Consider the following 18,194-nt stretch of genomic DNA (forward strand, 5'->3'; position numbering starts at 1 on the left):
GGAATAGTTTGCTGTGAGGGGTGTCACTAACACAGTGAGGCAGGGTTTCCGTGCGAGCACTGGCAGAGCCAACCCAAGCAGCCCTGACCTCACCACTCCTACTAAGCAGCAAAAGGCTTCTGATTTATGTCCACCCCACTGAGCAAGTCACTTCTGAAGTGGCATGCAGCATCTCTAATAGTATAAGGGTATGTTTGTGTAATTAGAAGTTACAATAATGTGTTTTAAATATAGACACAAGCTGGACATTACGTTGATGGTGTGTTTAACTCCTAAGGATTCCCCAGGTCCTTTTTTACACAAAAAGCTACACCTGTTGAAATTCCCTCTTCTGCACAAGTATTAAAGCAGTAAGAGCCCTGGCCTCATTTTACTTTGGCCACTTGCTAATGGCCTCAGCTGCTGAAGGCCAGCAGGACATGGCGTGGTAGGCCTGAGGCACTTACCTGACCTCCAAGCAGGTGAGTTACTGTTGTTTAAGTGGAGTGGGAAGATCAAGAGGGTGGCTAGGTCAGTGTGGTGTAAACGTACCAGCAGAGTCAATCCAGTGCTCCTGGCAGTGTGTTTGCACCACATCACCCTTATCTCTGCCCCACCACTCCATCTGTTACAGGTGGAGGCTAAAAAAACCAAACCCCCTAAATAATTTCTGCAGCAATGATTCTGGTGGTAGCCCAATGCACTCTTAGACTGACCACATGCTGACTGCCACCAGGTGTAAACCGACCTAGCTCATTAGTTATACTGGAGTATGCAACACTAAGCATTATATGATTTGCCACTAAAGGAATACATTTTTCTGCTGAGACAGAAACACAAAAGATGCCAATAATCCCTAAGCAACAATCATATCTGACTGGAGATCTTATATATTTTTTAAAAAACATCTCACAGCACTCACCTGAAGGAAATCCAGAAAGTACCTTGATTAAAAAAACATCCATTACTCCTGGAAGTTTCATTAGGCGAACAGTTTCTTTGAGACTAAATACACTAGTGGACTGGGACACACCTAGAAAAATTTAAAAAGTAGGTTAAAGTCTGGGAAACCAGGTGGGCACCAGAAAGCAAGGAAGTCATATGATATCTGAGCACAATGGTTTCTTTCTTTAGGAACACTTTCTATGCTCTTCTCTCTAGCATAGGTGCCCTTCCTATGGAACATGACTGCATTGAACATGCAATAGACATGCACTCCAGAATTTTATCTTTGACAGTAGTATCATCCTATGCACAACTTTTCAAAAGTAAGTCCCATTAAATTCATTAGTGCTAATCCCAAGAAATTCCAGTGTAAAGTATAGTAGTTATGTGCCTAGATTCTATAAGAACTTTTATCCATTACTTTCTTAAAGCTGAAGCAAGCTGCAGACAAGGGCTTAATTTCTTGAATAGCTGATTATTGTTATTTGCGCTTATTAGTTGCTTTTTACAAAGGGAAACATACAAATATAAAAACCAGAATAAAATTAAAATGTGAAAGCCCATCTATAACATGATAAAAAAGAGATCTAATTCATCTCTAAAAAACAGTTAACCTTATGTTAACCTAAAGAATACATGTACTGTGGAATCTTGTATTCACTGCTGAGAATGCTGGTTAGTATTAATAAATGTTTCATTCGATGGAACCCCTGGTTCTTGTTATAATGGACCAACACAGAGGCCTGATATTGATTAACCTCACTTCTATGGCAGCCCCTAAGTTGTGGAATTCCTTCCCCACAGAGGTGTGCCTGGTACCTTTGTTATGGAGTTTCCAACGCACGCCGAAGACACACCTCTTTACTCTGCCCTTTGACTATACATACAGAGATGATATATATTTGGGACCCACCCTGTTCTTTTGATTGCATTTGCTTTACATTGATTTCAATATTGTATTTTTAAATTGCTATAACCTGCCTTGGAACCTGCCCTGGTAAAGGATGGGTAATAATAATAATAATAATAATAATAATAATAATAATAATAATATTACATCAGGGAGGGTGACCAATCTGTGGTCCTCCAGATGTTGTTGGACTTTGGGTCCCATTAACCCCAGCTGGTACAGCCAATGGCCAGGGATAATGGGAGATGGAAAAGTTGCTCATGTTTGGCTTACAAACCGAAATCCTTTTTAGCTTAGTCTTTAAAGCGTAATTGGTCATCCCAAAAGGTCAGAAATGGTAAGCACTCACTCTGGTGTGCAGCATCTCCTTTCAACTGTGGCTTTGTCTGCGCAGGGAAAAAAACGAGGACTGTCAAAGCACAAGCGAGGCATCCTGTTAGTGCAACGTAGCAAGGAAAGTAGACGCTGTCGATGGAAAACAAACAAACAAAAATGGTAAAAGTAGCTATTATGAATGCCAAGCTATGGGGATAATATGGGGAAGGCCAAGCTATGGGGAAGCCATCCATTGCCTCAAAATCTTATATGTATAACATTCCTTTATTTAAATTTTATATAATATCCTCTTAATTCAGCAGCATATATAGGCATTCAAAGATAGATCCCTCCAGTCTTCCAAGCCCTGCCTTCCAAGATGAAGGGCACTTTGGGATCATCTCATCATCCCTCAGTATTTTACACGATTCACAAAGCAGTCTGAATTCTCCCTGCACCCCACCTGGGGGTGGGAGGTTGGAGTTGGCAATGTTGTCCTTCCAGCTAGCCCTGCTGGCCTGTGCCAACCTGCCTGCAGCTGCCACTTTCACTCCACTGGTGTGGAGCTCGCTCTTGCAACCTGCAGCCACTTCCGGAAAGCAGCAAAGTGGGGTTTTCTAGGGGCATGCAGCCAGTGGGGTTGAGTCAGCCTGGGATTCATTGGAGCCTCATCCAGCCCCACTGGCATCATGTGATGATGTCCACCGGCAAGCAATCTGCCTGTTCCTGCCTCTTCCACCCTGGCTCCTGTGTTCAGCAGGGCTACAGATGCAGCGCTAGCCCTGTTATACTGCAGAGCCCCATCAGGCTGTGGGGCAGGGATGGGGAGTTAGGGTTGCTCCCTCAGGCTACAGCTCTTCACCTGTTCATCTGGCAAAAGTCCCATTGAACTCTATGGGACATACTTCTGAGCGGATATGTACAGGGTTTCTCTGTAGGCGACCAATACTTGTAGCAAGCACACACCTGACTTCCTCATAACAGACAGTGGCGTTGCCGATGAAAACTTCAGAAAAGAAGCAAACACACTTTTCATTTTATGTTATCCGAGTCAGCACAAAGCAAACTATGAAATGGCAAACAAGAATGATAAAGAGGAGGAAGGGAGTGGAGTCTACAGGGCTTGAAAGAGGCCCTGCTGCCGAAACTTAAACAAGAGGCCATGGGAAACCATGGTCTCCTTTGTGGTGGCCTCATGTCATGTATATCAAATCATCTTCTCTCCATTGAAAGATAATTGTGTTCTCTTCCATATTCACTGAGGTTTATTACTATTCTCCTTCAGTGCAGATTAAAGCTGTACAAAACACAAAGGGCTGAGTAAGGCTGTGGGCACAATGATTGCCCACGTCTTACTGGCAATGTTTACGTTAGTGTAACTGTGCATGGCAAGTTAGGGAACCTTTTTTTCAGTAGTGGGACGTGGTCCCTGGTGGGGGGGGTAATCTCTTGGGGGTCACATGCTGGCAGGGAGGCAGAGTCCATGGTGGGCAAGGCACTCTCTCTCTCTCTCATTCTGTTACCACCCTTTTCACCGTCGGCCACCCAGTTTCCTCTCAATTACTCCTCTCCTTGCCATCCACATGAAATTGGGCAGAGGGCTGGTTCCCACCCCAGCTGCAAGGGAATTTGCCTTGGAGGTGAGAGGCAAAGTACGGCACATTATTCACATGTATTTGCATTGCTGTTCACCATATCCTTTAGGAGATTTTTAGGAGACTCAGGTGTTTTCTCAAAACAGATGGAGGAGCTGTTGAATAGCTGCAAGATGCATCATGGTGCCATTTATTGCTAAAACTCAAAAGCAAGAGTCAAGTTTCTCAGTATGTGCAACTGAAGAACTTCAAAGGGCAAAATATACATAAGCACTGCTGGAGATGGGAATTTGAACAGTCCACAGCAAATTTCTGATTATTTGAGAATAAGATCAGCCTCCTGAAAACCACCTCAAGCAAACAGAGACATTTCAACAAATTGCAATCTTCTTGGGTGGCGTCAGCCAAAGCAATTGTTATCTTAAACCACAAAATTAATCCATTTACTCAGTCACAACACTTTAAGACCTGAACAGATTTTTATCAGCTTCAGTAGCTGCTTCTGCTTGTAGGATCCAAAATTGCATGGGTGGGGTAGTCAACTACAATTCAAGCTTTTCATTTTCATATATATCGTATTTTTCGCTCTATAACACGCACCAGACCATAACACACACGTAGTTTTTAGAGGAGGAAAACAAGGAAAAAAATATTCTAAATGAAACAGTGGATGTATGATATTTGTGGTTCATGCTGTGGCCACAGACATGTGATCTGACAGTGAGTTTGGAGTAGCCCAATGCAAAAATCCTGAGGATCCATGTGGATCCATGCTTTGTAACCACGTTTTTGCACCACTGCGCCCCCAGGCAACAGTGGGTGCGTGATTTTTTTGGTGGAAGCTGTAGCCATGGACATGCTATGTGATCTGATGGTGAATTTGGGGTGATCCAGTGCAAAAATCCTGAGGATCCATGTGGATCCGTGCTTTGTAACCACGTTTTAAGTGGGGAGGGAAGGAAAAGCACTCAAGAGACAAGGAGCATGCATGGGGTGTGTGGAGAAGGATGCTGCTAATAATGCTGTTTAGCGAGCTGAGTGGGGAGGAGAGAGGGACAGAGAGCCTGCTTGCTTTAAAGGAGCCAGCTGGACAGGAGCCACTTACACTCGTCTCCTCTCCTCTCCCGCTTTGCTCTCCTCTCCCGCTTTGCTCCTTTAAAGCAAGCAGGCTCTCTGTCCCTCTCTCCTCCCCACTCAGTGGCTCTTCTCCCGCTTTGCTGTTTCAAAGCGAGCCACGGAGGAGGGAAGGAAGGGGAACCATGGATCCTCTGCTCACGACTGCAGCAGATCCCCCCCGCCACCCGTAGGCATTCGCTCCATAACACGCACAGACATTTCCCCTTACTTTCTAGGAGGAAAAAAGTGAGTGTTATGGTGCAAAAAATACGGGGTACAGTGGTGCCTCGCAAGACGAAATTAATTCGTTCCGCAAGTCTTTTCGTCTTGCGGTTTTTTCGTCTTGCGATGCACGGTTTCCCATAGGAATGCATTGAAAATCAATTAATGCGTTCCTAGGGAAACCGCCTTCAGACCAGGTCCGGGGACAGTCTGTCCCCGGACCTCTTCTGAAGGCTGGGGGGGGGGACAAGGGCTTTTCTTCCCACCCCCAGCATTTTTAAAAACCCTGGGACAGCGGAGGACTTCTCCGCTGTCCGGGCGATCTTAAAATGCTGGCAGGCGGCATTTTAAAATCCCCCCGGACAGCGGAGGACTTCTCCGCTGTCCGGGGCGATTTAAAAGCCCCTGGGAAGGCAGGCAGGGGGGACAAAGACTTTTGCCCCCCGCCAGCCTTCAGAAGAGGTCCTGGGGGCAGCGGGAAGCGAAGCGCTTCGCTTCCCCGCTTCCCCCCGACGTCTTTTGCAGCAAGGGGCTGCGGGGAGATCGCTATCTCCCCGCAACCCCTTGCTTCAGAAGAGGTCCGGGAGCAGCGGGAAGCGAAGCGCTTCGCTTCCCCGCTCCCCCCGGTCTTTTGCAGCAAGGGGCTGCAGGGAGATCGCTATCTCCCCGCAACCCCTTGCTTCAGAAGAGGTCCGGGAGCAGCGGGAAGCGAAGCGCTTCGCTTCCCCGCTTCCCCCGGTCTTTTGCAGCAAGGGGCTGCAGGGAGATCGCTATCTCCCCGCAACCCCTTGCTTCAGAAGAGGTCCGGGAGCAGCGGGAAGCGAAGCGCTTCGCTTCCCCGCTTCCCCCGGTCTTTTGCAGCAAGGGGCTGCAGGGAGATCGCTATCTCCCCGCAACCCCTTGCTTCAGAAGAGGTCCGGGAGCAGCGGGAAGCGAAGCGCTTCGCTTCCCCGCTTCCCCCGGTCTTTTGCAGCAAGGGGCTGCAGGGAGATCGCTATCTCCCTGCAACCCCTTGCTTCAGAAGAGGTCCGGGAGCAGCGGGAAGCGAAGCGCTTCGCTTCCCCGCTTCCCCCGGTCTTTTGCAGCAAGGGGCTGCAGGGAGATCACTATCTCCCCGCAACCCCTTGCTTCAGAAGAGGTCCGGGAGCAGCGGGAAGCGAAGCGCTTCGCTTCCCCGCTTCCCCCGGTCTTTTGCAGCAAGGGGCTGCAGGGAGATCGCTATCTCCCCGCAACCCCTTGCTTCAGAAGAGGTCCGGGGGCAACGGGAAGCGAAGCGCTTCTTCCCCGCTTCCCCCCGACGTCTTTTGCAGCAAGGGGCTGCAGGGAGATCACTATCTCCCCGCGGCCCCTTGCTTCAAAAGAGAAGACCCGCTGTCCCCGGGGGCAAGCTTCGTTTTGCGAAGCAAGCCCATAGGGAAATTCGTCTTGCGAGGCAACTCGAAAACGAAAAAACCTTTCGTTTTGCGAGTTTTTCGTCTCGCGAGGCGTTAGTCTTGCGGGGTACCACTGTGTACAGTATATATATATATGTGTGTGTGTGTGTGTGTAAAGGTACCCCTGCCCGTACGGGCCAGTCTTGCCAGACTCTAGGGTTGTGCGCTCATCTCACTCTATAGGCCGGGAGCCAGCGCTGTCTGCAGACACTTCCGGGTCACGTGGCCAGTGTGACAAGCTGCATCTGGCAAGCCAGCGCAGCACACGGAAATGCCGTTTACCTTCCCGCTGGTAAGCGGTCCCTATTTATCTACTTGCACCCAAAGGTGCTTTCGAACTGCTAGGTTGGCAGGCGCTGGGACCGAATGACGGGAGCGCACCCCGCCGCGGGGAATTGAACCGCCGACCATGCGATCGGCAAGTCCTAGGCGCTGAGGTTTTACCCACAGCGCCACCTATAATTTCAGATTGCCAGCTCTATGAAATCCCAGGGATAAAATCCACCATCACTGAAAGGCTTTAAACTACCAAACTCTCAAGCAGGGATAGTGCGTCTCATTTCGCCACTTCAAGCTAACCAGGAAGTGCCACCTTGCCTTGCTGCCGCTCTCCCACCACCACATACTTGCTCCTGCTGCCGCCTGCTCAGCTGCCACTACACTCCTTGCTGCAACTGCCGATCGTGGAGAACCAGCATCACCATCAGTGCCTATTCCAAGCAAGATGATGCTGATTTGGTGTGAGGCACGGTCTTGCCAATATTGGTGGTGAAGCAAGCAGGGCACCCAAAGGCATGGTGCCTGAGGCAGCTGCCTCACCCTGCCTAATGGCTGGGCCGGACCGGCTTTCCTCTGAAGGATCACACATAGGCTGCAATGCTGACAAGGTCTTCCAGGCCAACCCAGGTCTGAATGAGGGCCATTCTTCATTCCTTATCAAGCATAAGCAGATGGAACAAGGGGAACTACATGACACTGGAACCAGATAACCCTGGGGTGGGTGGTTCCTGGTTGGGTCAGAAATCAATCCCTCTTCACAGAATACTCTAGGAACTATAAGCATGCTTAACAGCTTCTAGAATTCTTTGGGAGGGAAGCCATGACTGTTTAACATGGTTTCATGGTGCTTTAAATATATGGTGTGAATGTGGCCTAGGACTGACTAAAATTCCCTATGGAACAGCAAAACAAAAACAAAAACTAGCCAAATTACGTTATTGGGTTATTCCCTTTTTCTGAATTTCTTTTGGGTGTTTAGTAGGAGTTGGCTGGCGAGTTCCTGTCTGGACGGAAGCTTCTAACATTCCATCCACTTGATAACAAAGACAAAAATGGTCTCATGTTGACACATATTTTGCTGTGTATATTCAGGGAAAGTTAATATTGATAGCTTTTCAGAGCTTCCCAAGTCACCTGGACCAGCTTTCATACCACTGGCAGATTCCATTCTCTGTCAGCTGTGCAGGGAAACCAACCATGATAACAGATTACGGTGTTTGCAGTCTTGTGATGATTTTTCTAGGGATTATGTAGGTAAAGATAGAAAAGCTTTAAGTGCAACAGAACTGCTTAGAGACATACCAGGGACTCGCCTTATTTCTGAAAACTTGGCACGCCACACAGCCTCATGGTCCTCTTCCCATATGTGTGTGCATGGCACACAGAGACTGTGGTCTATTCATGATGGTATTGGGACAGTCACATGCTATTCTGCTTTCAGTGCTGTTGGTTCCTGCAAAAGTATTGGGGCAGTCACACTGCTTCATTTCCAATCTCTGTATACAGTGGTACCTCGGGTTAAGTACTTAATTCGTTCCGGAGGTCCATTCTTAACCTGAAACTGTTCTTAACCTGAAGCACCACTTTAGCTAATGGGGTCTCCTGCTGCCACCGCGCCACCGGAGCCCGATTTCTGTTCTCATCCTGAAGCAAAGTTCTTAACCTGAAGCACTATTTCTGGGTTAGCGGAGTCTGTAACCTGAAGCGTATGTAACCTGAAGCATATTTAACCTGAGGTACCACTGTATATTGTACCTTCCTGTTGAAATCCTGTAAGTTTTTATACCACAAATGTCCTGGGTTTGTGCCTTTTTTTGTCCCACTTCTGATGCGCTATAGCCCCTCTGGATGTCTGAGAGAGATTAAATATTTTTATTCTGGTGGTTTACTCTAGGCAAGAGGGTTTGCAGCTTGAGAGACAGTGATGCCTGTCTCTCTATGCCATAGTTCTCTCAAAAACTACAAGTTCCAGAGTTCCTTAGTTCCTGCTGGCATTTTCTATGCAAAGGTGTGGAGATCAACCGGGGGACCACCACCCTAATAAACAGGGACCTTGAGATCCCAGGGACAACATGGAGCAGTGTTTCTGTTGGGATATACAGGCCCCAGAAATATATGTTGACTAAGCGAGGGATGGCTTTAAGGGCCATGCATGTCTCCTCAGATGTAAGCCCTACAGAGTTCAAGGGGGTTTCCTCCCACGTAATTGTGTATAGCCTTGGTAGTGAGATGTTGTGGGCTACACCTCCCATAAACTCCAGCCACTTGTCAATAGGCAGGGATGGTGGGAGCTGCAGTTCAAAACATCTGGAGTATCCCTGGTGCATAGGAGTGCTGCCTAAGCTTGTCAAACTTCTAAAACTGCAGGAGGAGTCACCCCGTTTCTGCCTCTAACAACAGGCCTCATCCCACTTGAGTCTAGACCTGCAGCCTGCCTCCCCAATGGCCTGTTAATCTGCTGGAATGTTGTGTGTTTAGGGGCACTGTTTGCTTATGGCTAAATGTCTTCCTGTTTATGTATCCCTTGGGTGAAATCCTGCCTCACAATACAGACGGACATGTTTGAAGCCCTCTCCAAGGATAAACTGTGTTGTCTGAGTCACAAGCATTTATACGTAAAACTGGACATGGTGTGTAAAGGCTTCAACCAAGGAAAGGGTTGACTGGAATGGAAGTACCTTGAAGGAGGCACGTACAATTCAACAGTCTGCCATAAACATTTATACTGCAGAATTGGTTTTGCACTCTGCAGCCATTCATGGTTTATCACCTGTCAGGGACAACACTATTTAATGTTTCCTTGGTGAATCTCAAACCAACCCAAACACAGAAATGGTAGCTACATTTGTATAGTAATCACTGTAGAGAGATAAAAAGAAAACTGTCGCTGGATGGAGTGTGCTTATTTTCCAGGCAATATCTAAGCCACATCTACAAACATTCTCAAATGTTTATGGATCTTAAACAGTACATCTTAAAATAGAAAAATGAGTTTTCTAGGAATTGCAGACTGGACAGCAATGGCGTCATTGAAGCATGACTAGCACCATCGTTTTGGGGTTTAGACACCAGTTGAAGATCCATATATTTGATTTGACAAAGGTGCACAGGAAATGGATACGTGTCCGGCTCGTATTGTTTTAAGTTGACATTAAACTGTTGGATTGAATGTTTGTGTTTTCAGTGTTTTGGTGACTGTGTGGCAAGCCATCCTCAGATCACAAATGATGAAAGGTGGTTCAGAACTTGAATAAATAAAATAAAATTTGAAAAACTATTAAATGAGGTTAGCTGCTTATTCCTGCTTCCTATTCTCAATGCAAATCGAACTGAATACTTCCCATATGTCCATGGAAGTTTTCCCCCCTTGCTGTCTTCCTGGCCCTTCCAACTCACTTTCTTCCAATCAGCTCCGCAAGTCACCATTGTCTTTTTCCTGCCTCTTTCTCATGCATCCATCACACATAAGAAGAGCCCTGCTGCATCAGGCAAAATGGGACCAATCTAGTCCAGCATCCTGTTCTCACAGCGGCCAGCCAGATGCCTCTGGGAAGCCCTGAGTGCAACATCACTCTTTCCACCAGTGATTCCCAGCAGCTGGTGTTTGGAAACATACTGCACTGAGCAGTATGCATACTGATGTCACACTTCTCAATATACTTTTAGTCTTGGGTTCCCCATTTGCGTTTGATGGGATTATTATTATCCTATAGGAACATGATGACAGTAAGAGTCTACGCATGTGGAGAATGTGCCCATGACTGACTCATCAGTTAAATGAAGGCTGCACCAATTCTTAGATGAGAGGGATCTTGCCACCCTCATGAAAATCTCTGTAACTTTGTGGACTGAGTATTCTACATTCTTTGCTTATTTCCATTTACCTCTTTAATAAGGTCACAGCTGAGATCTAAGAACGTACAAACTGAATTTCAATGATTCATGCCTCCTTCAAAACTAAGCAACATAAAGCCTTCATTCATGGCAAATTCAGCTCCTTTCAAGTACCGCTTTTGACTATGTGTCTAACTACATGAGAGCTGTAGGTGTATGAGGCCCGAAGCTCAGTGTTGCTCCATCTAATCAAAAGAAACATAGATTGCTGAACAACATAGCAAGGAATCGTTGCATGTTTCACAAGCACAAAGATGTTACAAGACATCTTTTGTCAGCCAGCTACAAATCTCGGACTGGAGATCTCCTCTTGCACTGGCTACATTTCAAACACCACAGTCATATACCATGGACAGAACACACCAAAAGCAGAAATTCCTCAGCACCCTACAGGTATAGGTAGGCATAGCCAACGTTCCAGATTGGTCATCAGGAAGCTGTCCTATACCATGGCCACTGGCCTATCTGGCTCAATATTATCTGCCTGGAAGAAGCTCTCCAAGGTTTCAGACAGAGACCTTTCCCAGCCTTGCTTGGAGATGCCTGAGATTGAACAAGACTGACCTTTCGCATGCAAACCAAGTGCCCTGCTACTGAGCAACATTTTCTGTTGTTGAAGTCCCATTCAGCAAGCATCACCCTATACAAAAGCCTAAAGAAACAGTCATATTGTCCAGTTGACATACAACAAAACCTTTCCCTTCCCATGCCTCCACTGTCTGCTAGAATTTTGCATAGGAGCCAAATCACAAGACTGGGTGGAATTGTCAGAATAGGTGTGGCAATGCAGCCCTGAGCTACAGCCAGATTTTTCTATTGTTGCTACACCTTGCAGCAGGAAATCCTGCTTAGGGGGGTGTTCTGATTCAAGATACTAATGAATTAAGAGGCCAAGGCCTATGTGCTTTGGGACATTACATAAGTAAAAACAGCCTGCGTGAACTCAGGAAGGGCTGAATACGTCAAACTTAGCCAGCAATGAAGTAGCGAGCCCTTTTCCAGAGAGGAAACTAAGACAATGGGAAGCTGTCTAGCTAAATGCTCTCTTCAGTAAAATCAGCCCAAGCATAACACATCCCCTATTAAATGAATGAAATATTTTTGGCATGCTTTGGAGAACTATTTCCCAAGGCAATGGGGAGCAACATGACGTTGCCAGCCAATTTCACTGCGGGAACTGAGAGCAGCAATTTTCTAAAAAAACTCTGGTTTAATTACAGGAAGAGAAGCAGATCAGTTACGCTTGACCACAATGTGGGAGGATTTGCACATTTCATCCATAACAGCTCAGCATCATTAAATCTGGAGTGTCAATTACTTTCATATGCACTGAGCAGGAAAAATGCAGAGTTCAAAAATATCTTTGCTAATGTAAACAAGGTTGCCTACTTTCTCCTGGCAGGTGGACCTTGGGACTCTTCTTTTTAAAAATGCAATAACACAATTTTATGTTGGCAGTATTTTATGGATTTTTCATCCAGCTGGCTGACAAACAGGCTTTGCTTCAAGTGTGCCACGGTCTTAAGATGGTGATTCAGGAAGTTCTTTGCAGCCCACTTAGGTTAAGTGCGTCCTCAAATGAGCTCTATTACCAATTCTCCTATGCAATCCTGGGCTAGTTGTGGACTTCAAAACACTTGAAAATGCAGAGAAGGCAACCCTTATTCCATGCCTTCACTACTCAGTACAGTAGTAAAAATTCATTCTTGGGGAATTTTGAGTTTGTAAAACACAACAGACTTTTTCTGGAAGAGTCATTTCAATTTTAATTAATTAATTATACCCCACCCATCTGGCTGGGTTTCCCCAGCCACTCTGGGCGGCTTCCAACAAAATATTAAAAATACATTAAAACATCAATCATTAAAAACTTCCCTAAACAGGGCTGCCTTCAGATATCTTCTAAATGTCAAATAGTTGTTTATTTCTTTGACATCTGAGGGCATTCCACAGGGTGGGCGCCTACTACCGAGAAGGCCCTCTGCCTGGTTCCCTGTAACTTCACTTCTTGCAGTGAGGGAGCTGCCAGAAGGCCCTCGGCGCTGGACTTCAGTGTCCAGGCTGAACGATGGGGGTGGAGACGCTCCTTCAGGTATACTGGACCAAGGCCATTTAGGGCTTTAAAGGACAGCATTAGATTGATCTAGATAATGTGGTTTCTGGGACAAAGTTCCTTGGCTCTAATGCCTCATAGCCATAGTATTATATTTATTGATGTTTGTAACATACCCTGAATTTCACAGATGCTATAGAAATATAGCAGCTAAAGATATATCACACCTACCCTAATGATTCCCCCGCTCTGTTTGCAATCAGATGTTATCAGCTTCACAATAAGTGTACAGTCTGCGGGGGGCGATAACATACAAAGAATCCTGCTGGATCAGATTGAAGGCCTGTCTCCTATCTCCCACAGTGGCCAAACTGATATCTTAGAGGGGAAACCTACAAACAGGACATTCCACACTGCAGTTTCTACAAATGAAGCATAATCAAGGATGTAGGAAGTATGAGAAATACCCTGTGAAAAGTTGGTGTGTTTTCTGAAAAGGACATCCCCAAAGTGCATGTGGGAAGCCAGCTATATGTACTAAACAGCTTGAGCTGGTCCTGTACTAGAACCTATCAGCCACATGGACCACATTGATCTAGAATGCGCAACACTGTAGATCCAGAACCCCCTGAGTGAGTGACTCCATCAGAAGAAAGGGAACTTGAGATTCAGGATGTTAATTCACAGGCACCTTAGTCATTTGCATACTTAGTGGTGTGAAAAAGCAGTAAGAAACCAATCACAGCATGCAGAACTTTCACATCATCTGATGTGAACACAAATGCAACACTTTTCAATGGAGACAGTTGCAGTCAGCTAAGAATAATCAAGTCCTTGCTTGTACTTCTTGTATGGTCCCTTGACATATCTTCATCCAAGGAAGTGATATTATTTGTTAAGCAGATATATTTCCTGAAACAGTAGTTCTTGAAGCTAGCAGTATGAATCACATCATTTAAACCGGGCAGAAGCTGAAGCCCTTAATTAAGGCTTGTAAGGTCTGCCTGAATGGACAGGCCCTTTTGTTACAGTCATTAGGAGGAATCTTCTGTTACTATTTTTACAACACCTCCAATTAGTTGCTTTCTCTGATGCTGCACATAATACAGTTGCCTTATGTCAAGGAAATCAAAGCAATACAAAACTTGTGTGCAGTTATCGTGTTACATCCGAGATGGGGAACCTCTGGCCTCCCAAATGTTTCTGGATCACAATATCCATCACCTCTGGCCATTGGCCATATTGGATGGGGCTGATGGGAGTTGAAGCCTCAAACATCAGGAGGTTTACAATTTTCCTAGTTTTATGTGGCTTACAGACTGCGTCCAAGGAGGCTTGCCCAGTTATCAGGCAGAAAAAGGGTGAGAAGCTCAACTCAATATGTAGGATTGCCGAAGGGATTAGTCATTGCTTTAAAGCATAGCTGTCAACTTTTCCCTTTTTTGCGGGAAATTCCCTTATTCCAGCGCCGTTTCCCACTGCTTCCTGCTGCTATCCCGGATTGTTAGATATCCTGTAGACTGTCCCTGGGACAGGTGAGGCTGCTGATCCCTTATTTTCAAATCTGAAAGTTGACAGCTATGCTTTAAAGGCTGTCTCTGCTAGCTAGATGGGCACAAAGAGTGGTAAATCTAGTGGGAAAATTCTCTTCACCATTGGCAGGTTGATACAGGCAATTTAAGCTGCAATCCTCACCACACTTACATGGGAATAAGCACCACTGAATTCAACAGGACTTAATCACAAGGTTAGAATTGCACTGTCAGGCCACATTCAAACTGTTTTGAATAACATAGTTTGAACACCCAGCAGTGGAAATGCAGAGAGTGCACAACAAATGGGAGCGTGAACACAGCACAAGTTAGGTGTCATCCAGATGACCTTTTCTAATTGAGCATTCATCCTGATCCGCTCACACAAAGCTTAGAGGTTAGACTACACCTGGTCTTTACTGAGCACTCGATCTGATTTATTAGTGGGAAAGTTATACGATCGACCCCGCATCATGATTCAGGTGTCTTCCCATTCATCATTCACTCATCCCATGCTTTTCAGCAGCAGCAGCAGCAGCAGCAGCAGAAGAAGAAGAAGAAGAAGAAGAAGAAGAGGAGTTTGGATTTGATATCCCGCCTTTCACTCCCTTTAAGGAGTCTCAAAGTGGCTAACATTCTCCTTTCCCTTCCTCCCCCACAACAAACACTCTGTGAGGTGAGTGGGGCTGAGAGACTTCAAAGAAGTGTGACTGGCCCAGGGTCACCCAGCAGCTGCATGTGGAGGAGCAGAGACTCGAACCCGGTTCACCAGATTATGAGTCTATCGCTCTTAACCACTACACCACACTGATTTTTGGCAGGGACACATTCCCCCTGTCACTTTCCTAACAGCAAAAAGTCTGGTTTGATTGTTTTGTTTGTTTAATATAATGCATTTGTTGCTCCAGGGCTATAGAGCACTTAGATTCACTTTATTTGGGCAAACGTAAATTTCTGGTACATTCCTGAACCCAGTGTGCAAAATAGTGACATTCTGGAGGCACCCTAGAGCAAACCAGCACTAATTTTGTGACTCTTTTGGTTTCCACAGGGTAGCAAAGTAGGTCGCCTTCTTCTGGGGGCCATCCACTCTCTCAGGATTATAAAGAAAGGAACAAATTGTCTCTGTGACAGGGAATGGTTTCAAGCAGTCATTACTGACATAGGATCCCCTATCCCACTAAAAATTCCTGTCATTGTTGGGTCTTGGTGGGGAGGGGGGCCTATCAGTGACAGATTCCTCTCCAAACAAATCAGGCCAGGGCTGAATAAAGCAAGCCTGGACATGTCCAGCTTCCTTTTTGCAGTCAGCCTAAATTGCACAGCAACAGGACAATCACATCCTCATTCCTCTCCATCTGAGATAAAGTTCAGAGTCAATGAAAGCCTTATGCCACACGGCAATTACATTTGAAATGGTTCCAAATGATAAAGTGGGGAAGAAATGTGAATGAGGCCCACAGCTATTCATTACTCATGTCATGTATTTATTTGATAAAAGGTGTCCTTAATTATGAGGTATATCTACCCCACAGCTCTCCATTAGTCTTACAATACTGGCTGCATATTATGCACTATGCATTTAAATTATATCCCCCCCTTAAAGAATCCTGGGAAATGTAGTTTAACTCTCAGAGTAACAAATCCCAGGGCACTTAACAAATTACCAATTCCCAGGATTCTTGGGTAGGGGGCTGTTATTTAAATATGATTTAAATTTACAGTGTGTACACAGCCTATAGCTTCTTCTAAAAGTCATATTATCAGGGCACCTTTTCAGCTTTCAGTGTCAGCAAGGAAAGAGTCTAGAAATCTTTAAAGGTCTTTTCTTGGATATAAAAACTCACTGTCCCTGTGGTCACCTAAAGGCCTTCCTCTCCTGAAAGGTCTGGTATTAACGAATAATTCAACCCACAGGGAGACAACCCACTCCTAAGAAAAGTGCTGGCAATGTCCTTGATTCAAATAAAGTTCAACGTATCAAACCCACCTCTCATCCTTTTCGTATTACAACAGGGTCTGCATCTTCTGTTTAGAACAGGGTCTCAGGAGAAAGACCTGCTGTTTCTAATGCCAATCAGGTACTTCAACTGGTACAATGTTTACCATGGTGGTAAGACTTTTTTATGATAAGCAACACATTTTTACAAGAGGTCTTCTTCATATGTTTTGTTCTTCTGAAGCCACATCCACACTATACATTTAAAGCACTCTTACACCACTTTAACAGTCACGACTTCCCACAAAGAATCCTGGGAACTTTAGTTTGTTATGGGTGCTGGGGAATTGTAACGCTGTAAGAGGTTTCCTAACTTTCAGCACCTTTAACAAAAGCATGGTGTGGCTGTGTGACTCAAGTCCTAGTCCTATACAAAGGGGAAGCTTACTTGCCCTTCCTCTTCCCCACTTAGCTCATCAGCCACGACATGCAGCTCCTGCATCACAGTAGACCCCAGGAATGAAATAAACCACATCATTTCCTGCTCTGGAATGAACCCATGAACTCTGACGTGAAATTTCCGGGGAAATGGGACAGCTGTCCTTGCCTGTGGCCAACGGAATAACAGTTTGGCAGTTGCCGGAACATATTGTCTGGATGAAACATTCGCCTTGTGTTCTTTGGGGCTTTGTTTTGCTTTCGCGATGCTGTAGAAATCCTCTTGTTCATTGGCAGCTAGGCCATGTCCGTGTAGATCAAAGAGCTGCTAGTCATGAACATCGGAGAGAGAATATTCCGGAACGAGTCAGGGATGTGAAAGGCTTTTCTTCTGTGCCCTTCCATGGGGGCTGGCATTTGCATCACTGAGCGGTGACATAAGGAACAGGGCAAACAAAAAAACCTTTATATTCCTAAATCTCTCAAGGCTGGTTCTTTTGCATATCTATAAGAGTCAGCTGCTGGAGGAGGAAGTCAAAATACCATTTATTAGCTTTTGCTTTTAAAAATACCAACAGCTAAGGCACATCAAAGCATGATGCACCATCAAGGTAGCAGTTAATTTACAGGGATTTTAGCTTCATTTTGAGCAGACCTAACAGCATTGGACCTAAATGCACTGGAGTGGGAAACAAAACCCAGACTCCATCTTCTGTTCCATTAATCTGGCCATCCTACCTCAGGTCAAAGGGCTGATCACAGCCTGTCCAATTCTATGCATGTTTACTAGAAGTAAATCCCACTGTACTCAGTGGGGCTCACCCTCAGGTAACAGTGAATAAGACTGCAGTCTAAAATAATCCAACAGAAGCAGCTCAAATGTTCTGCCAAAGACAACTAGGTTGGCAACTGAATCTTAGGTCTCATCCACACCACACATCTGAAACACATTTACATCACTTTAACAGTCATGGCGTCTTCTAAAGTATTCCAACAATGGTAGTTTACCCCTCACAGAACTACAGTTCCCAGCACCCTTAACCCAATGCAGTTCCTTGGATTCTTGGGGGGAAGTGAAGTGCTTTAAATGTACGGTGTGGATGGGACCTCACTTCCACAGTGATTTGGGGACAATATCCTCCACAATGCCTAAAGGAATCAGGCTATCTTATGAGGGGGAGACTACCTTAGGAGACTCAAGGGATATCTGCCACCCTGAGTATTTGCTGTGTGAGGCAGTTGCCTCAATCAGCTTAATGAAACGGCTGGCCCTGACTACAACTTCCATCAGTCCCCATCCAGCATAGCCAATTGTTGAGGATGATGGGAGTTGTCCACAAAATCGGGAACACACCATGTTGGTTACCCCCAGCCATAAGAAGATCATACTGTATCTGAGAAGAAAATTATCTGGTTACTTCTGATGACTAGGAATGAGCAGAGGTATGAAAGAGGAAAGAGCAAATTGGCTTCCCAAGCCTCCTTTTGGTTCAATTTTCCTACTATAATAATAATAACAACAACAATAATTTATTATTTATACC

General features: G+C 45.5%; 1 protein-coding gene across 2 annotated transcripts in view; it reads right to left on the minus strand.

Moving 5' to 3' along the window:
* Nucleotides 1-18,194, minus strand: part of SLC67A1 (solute carrier family 67 member 1) — a 108,834-nt gene that overhangs the window by 39,951 nt on the left and 50,689 nt on the right. For both annotated transcript variants that reach the window (XM_081205342.1, XM_081205341.1), the window contains 2 exons: nucleotides 2,184-2,299; nucleotides 902-1,012 (listed from right to left, as the gene is read on the minus strand). In XM_081205342.1, the coding sequence (XP_081061468.1) occupies nucleotides 902-1,012; nucleotides 2,184-2,299 (227 nt within the window). The remainder of the gene's footprint in view (nucleotides 1-901; nucleotides 1,013-2,183; nucleotides 2,300-18,194) is intronic.

This window comes from Podarcis bocagei, assembly GCF_964188305.1.
Source record: "Podarcis bocagei genome assembly, chromosome: 1".
Taxonomy (NCBI): Eukaryota; Metazoa; Chordata; class Lepidosauria; order Squamata; family Lacertidae; genus Podarcis; species Podarcis bocagei.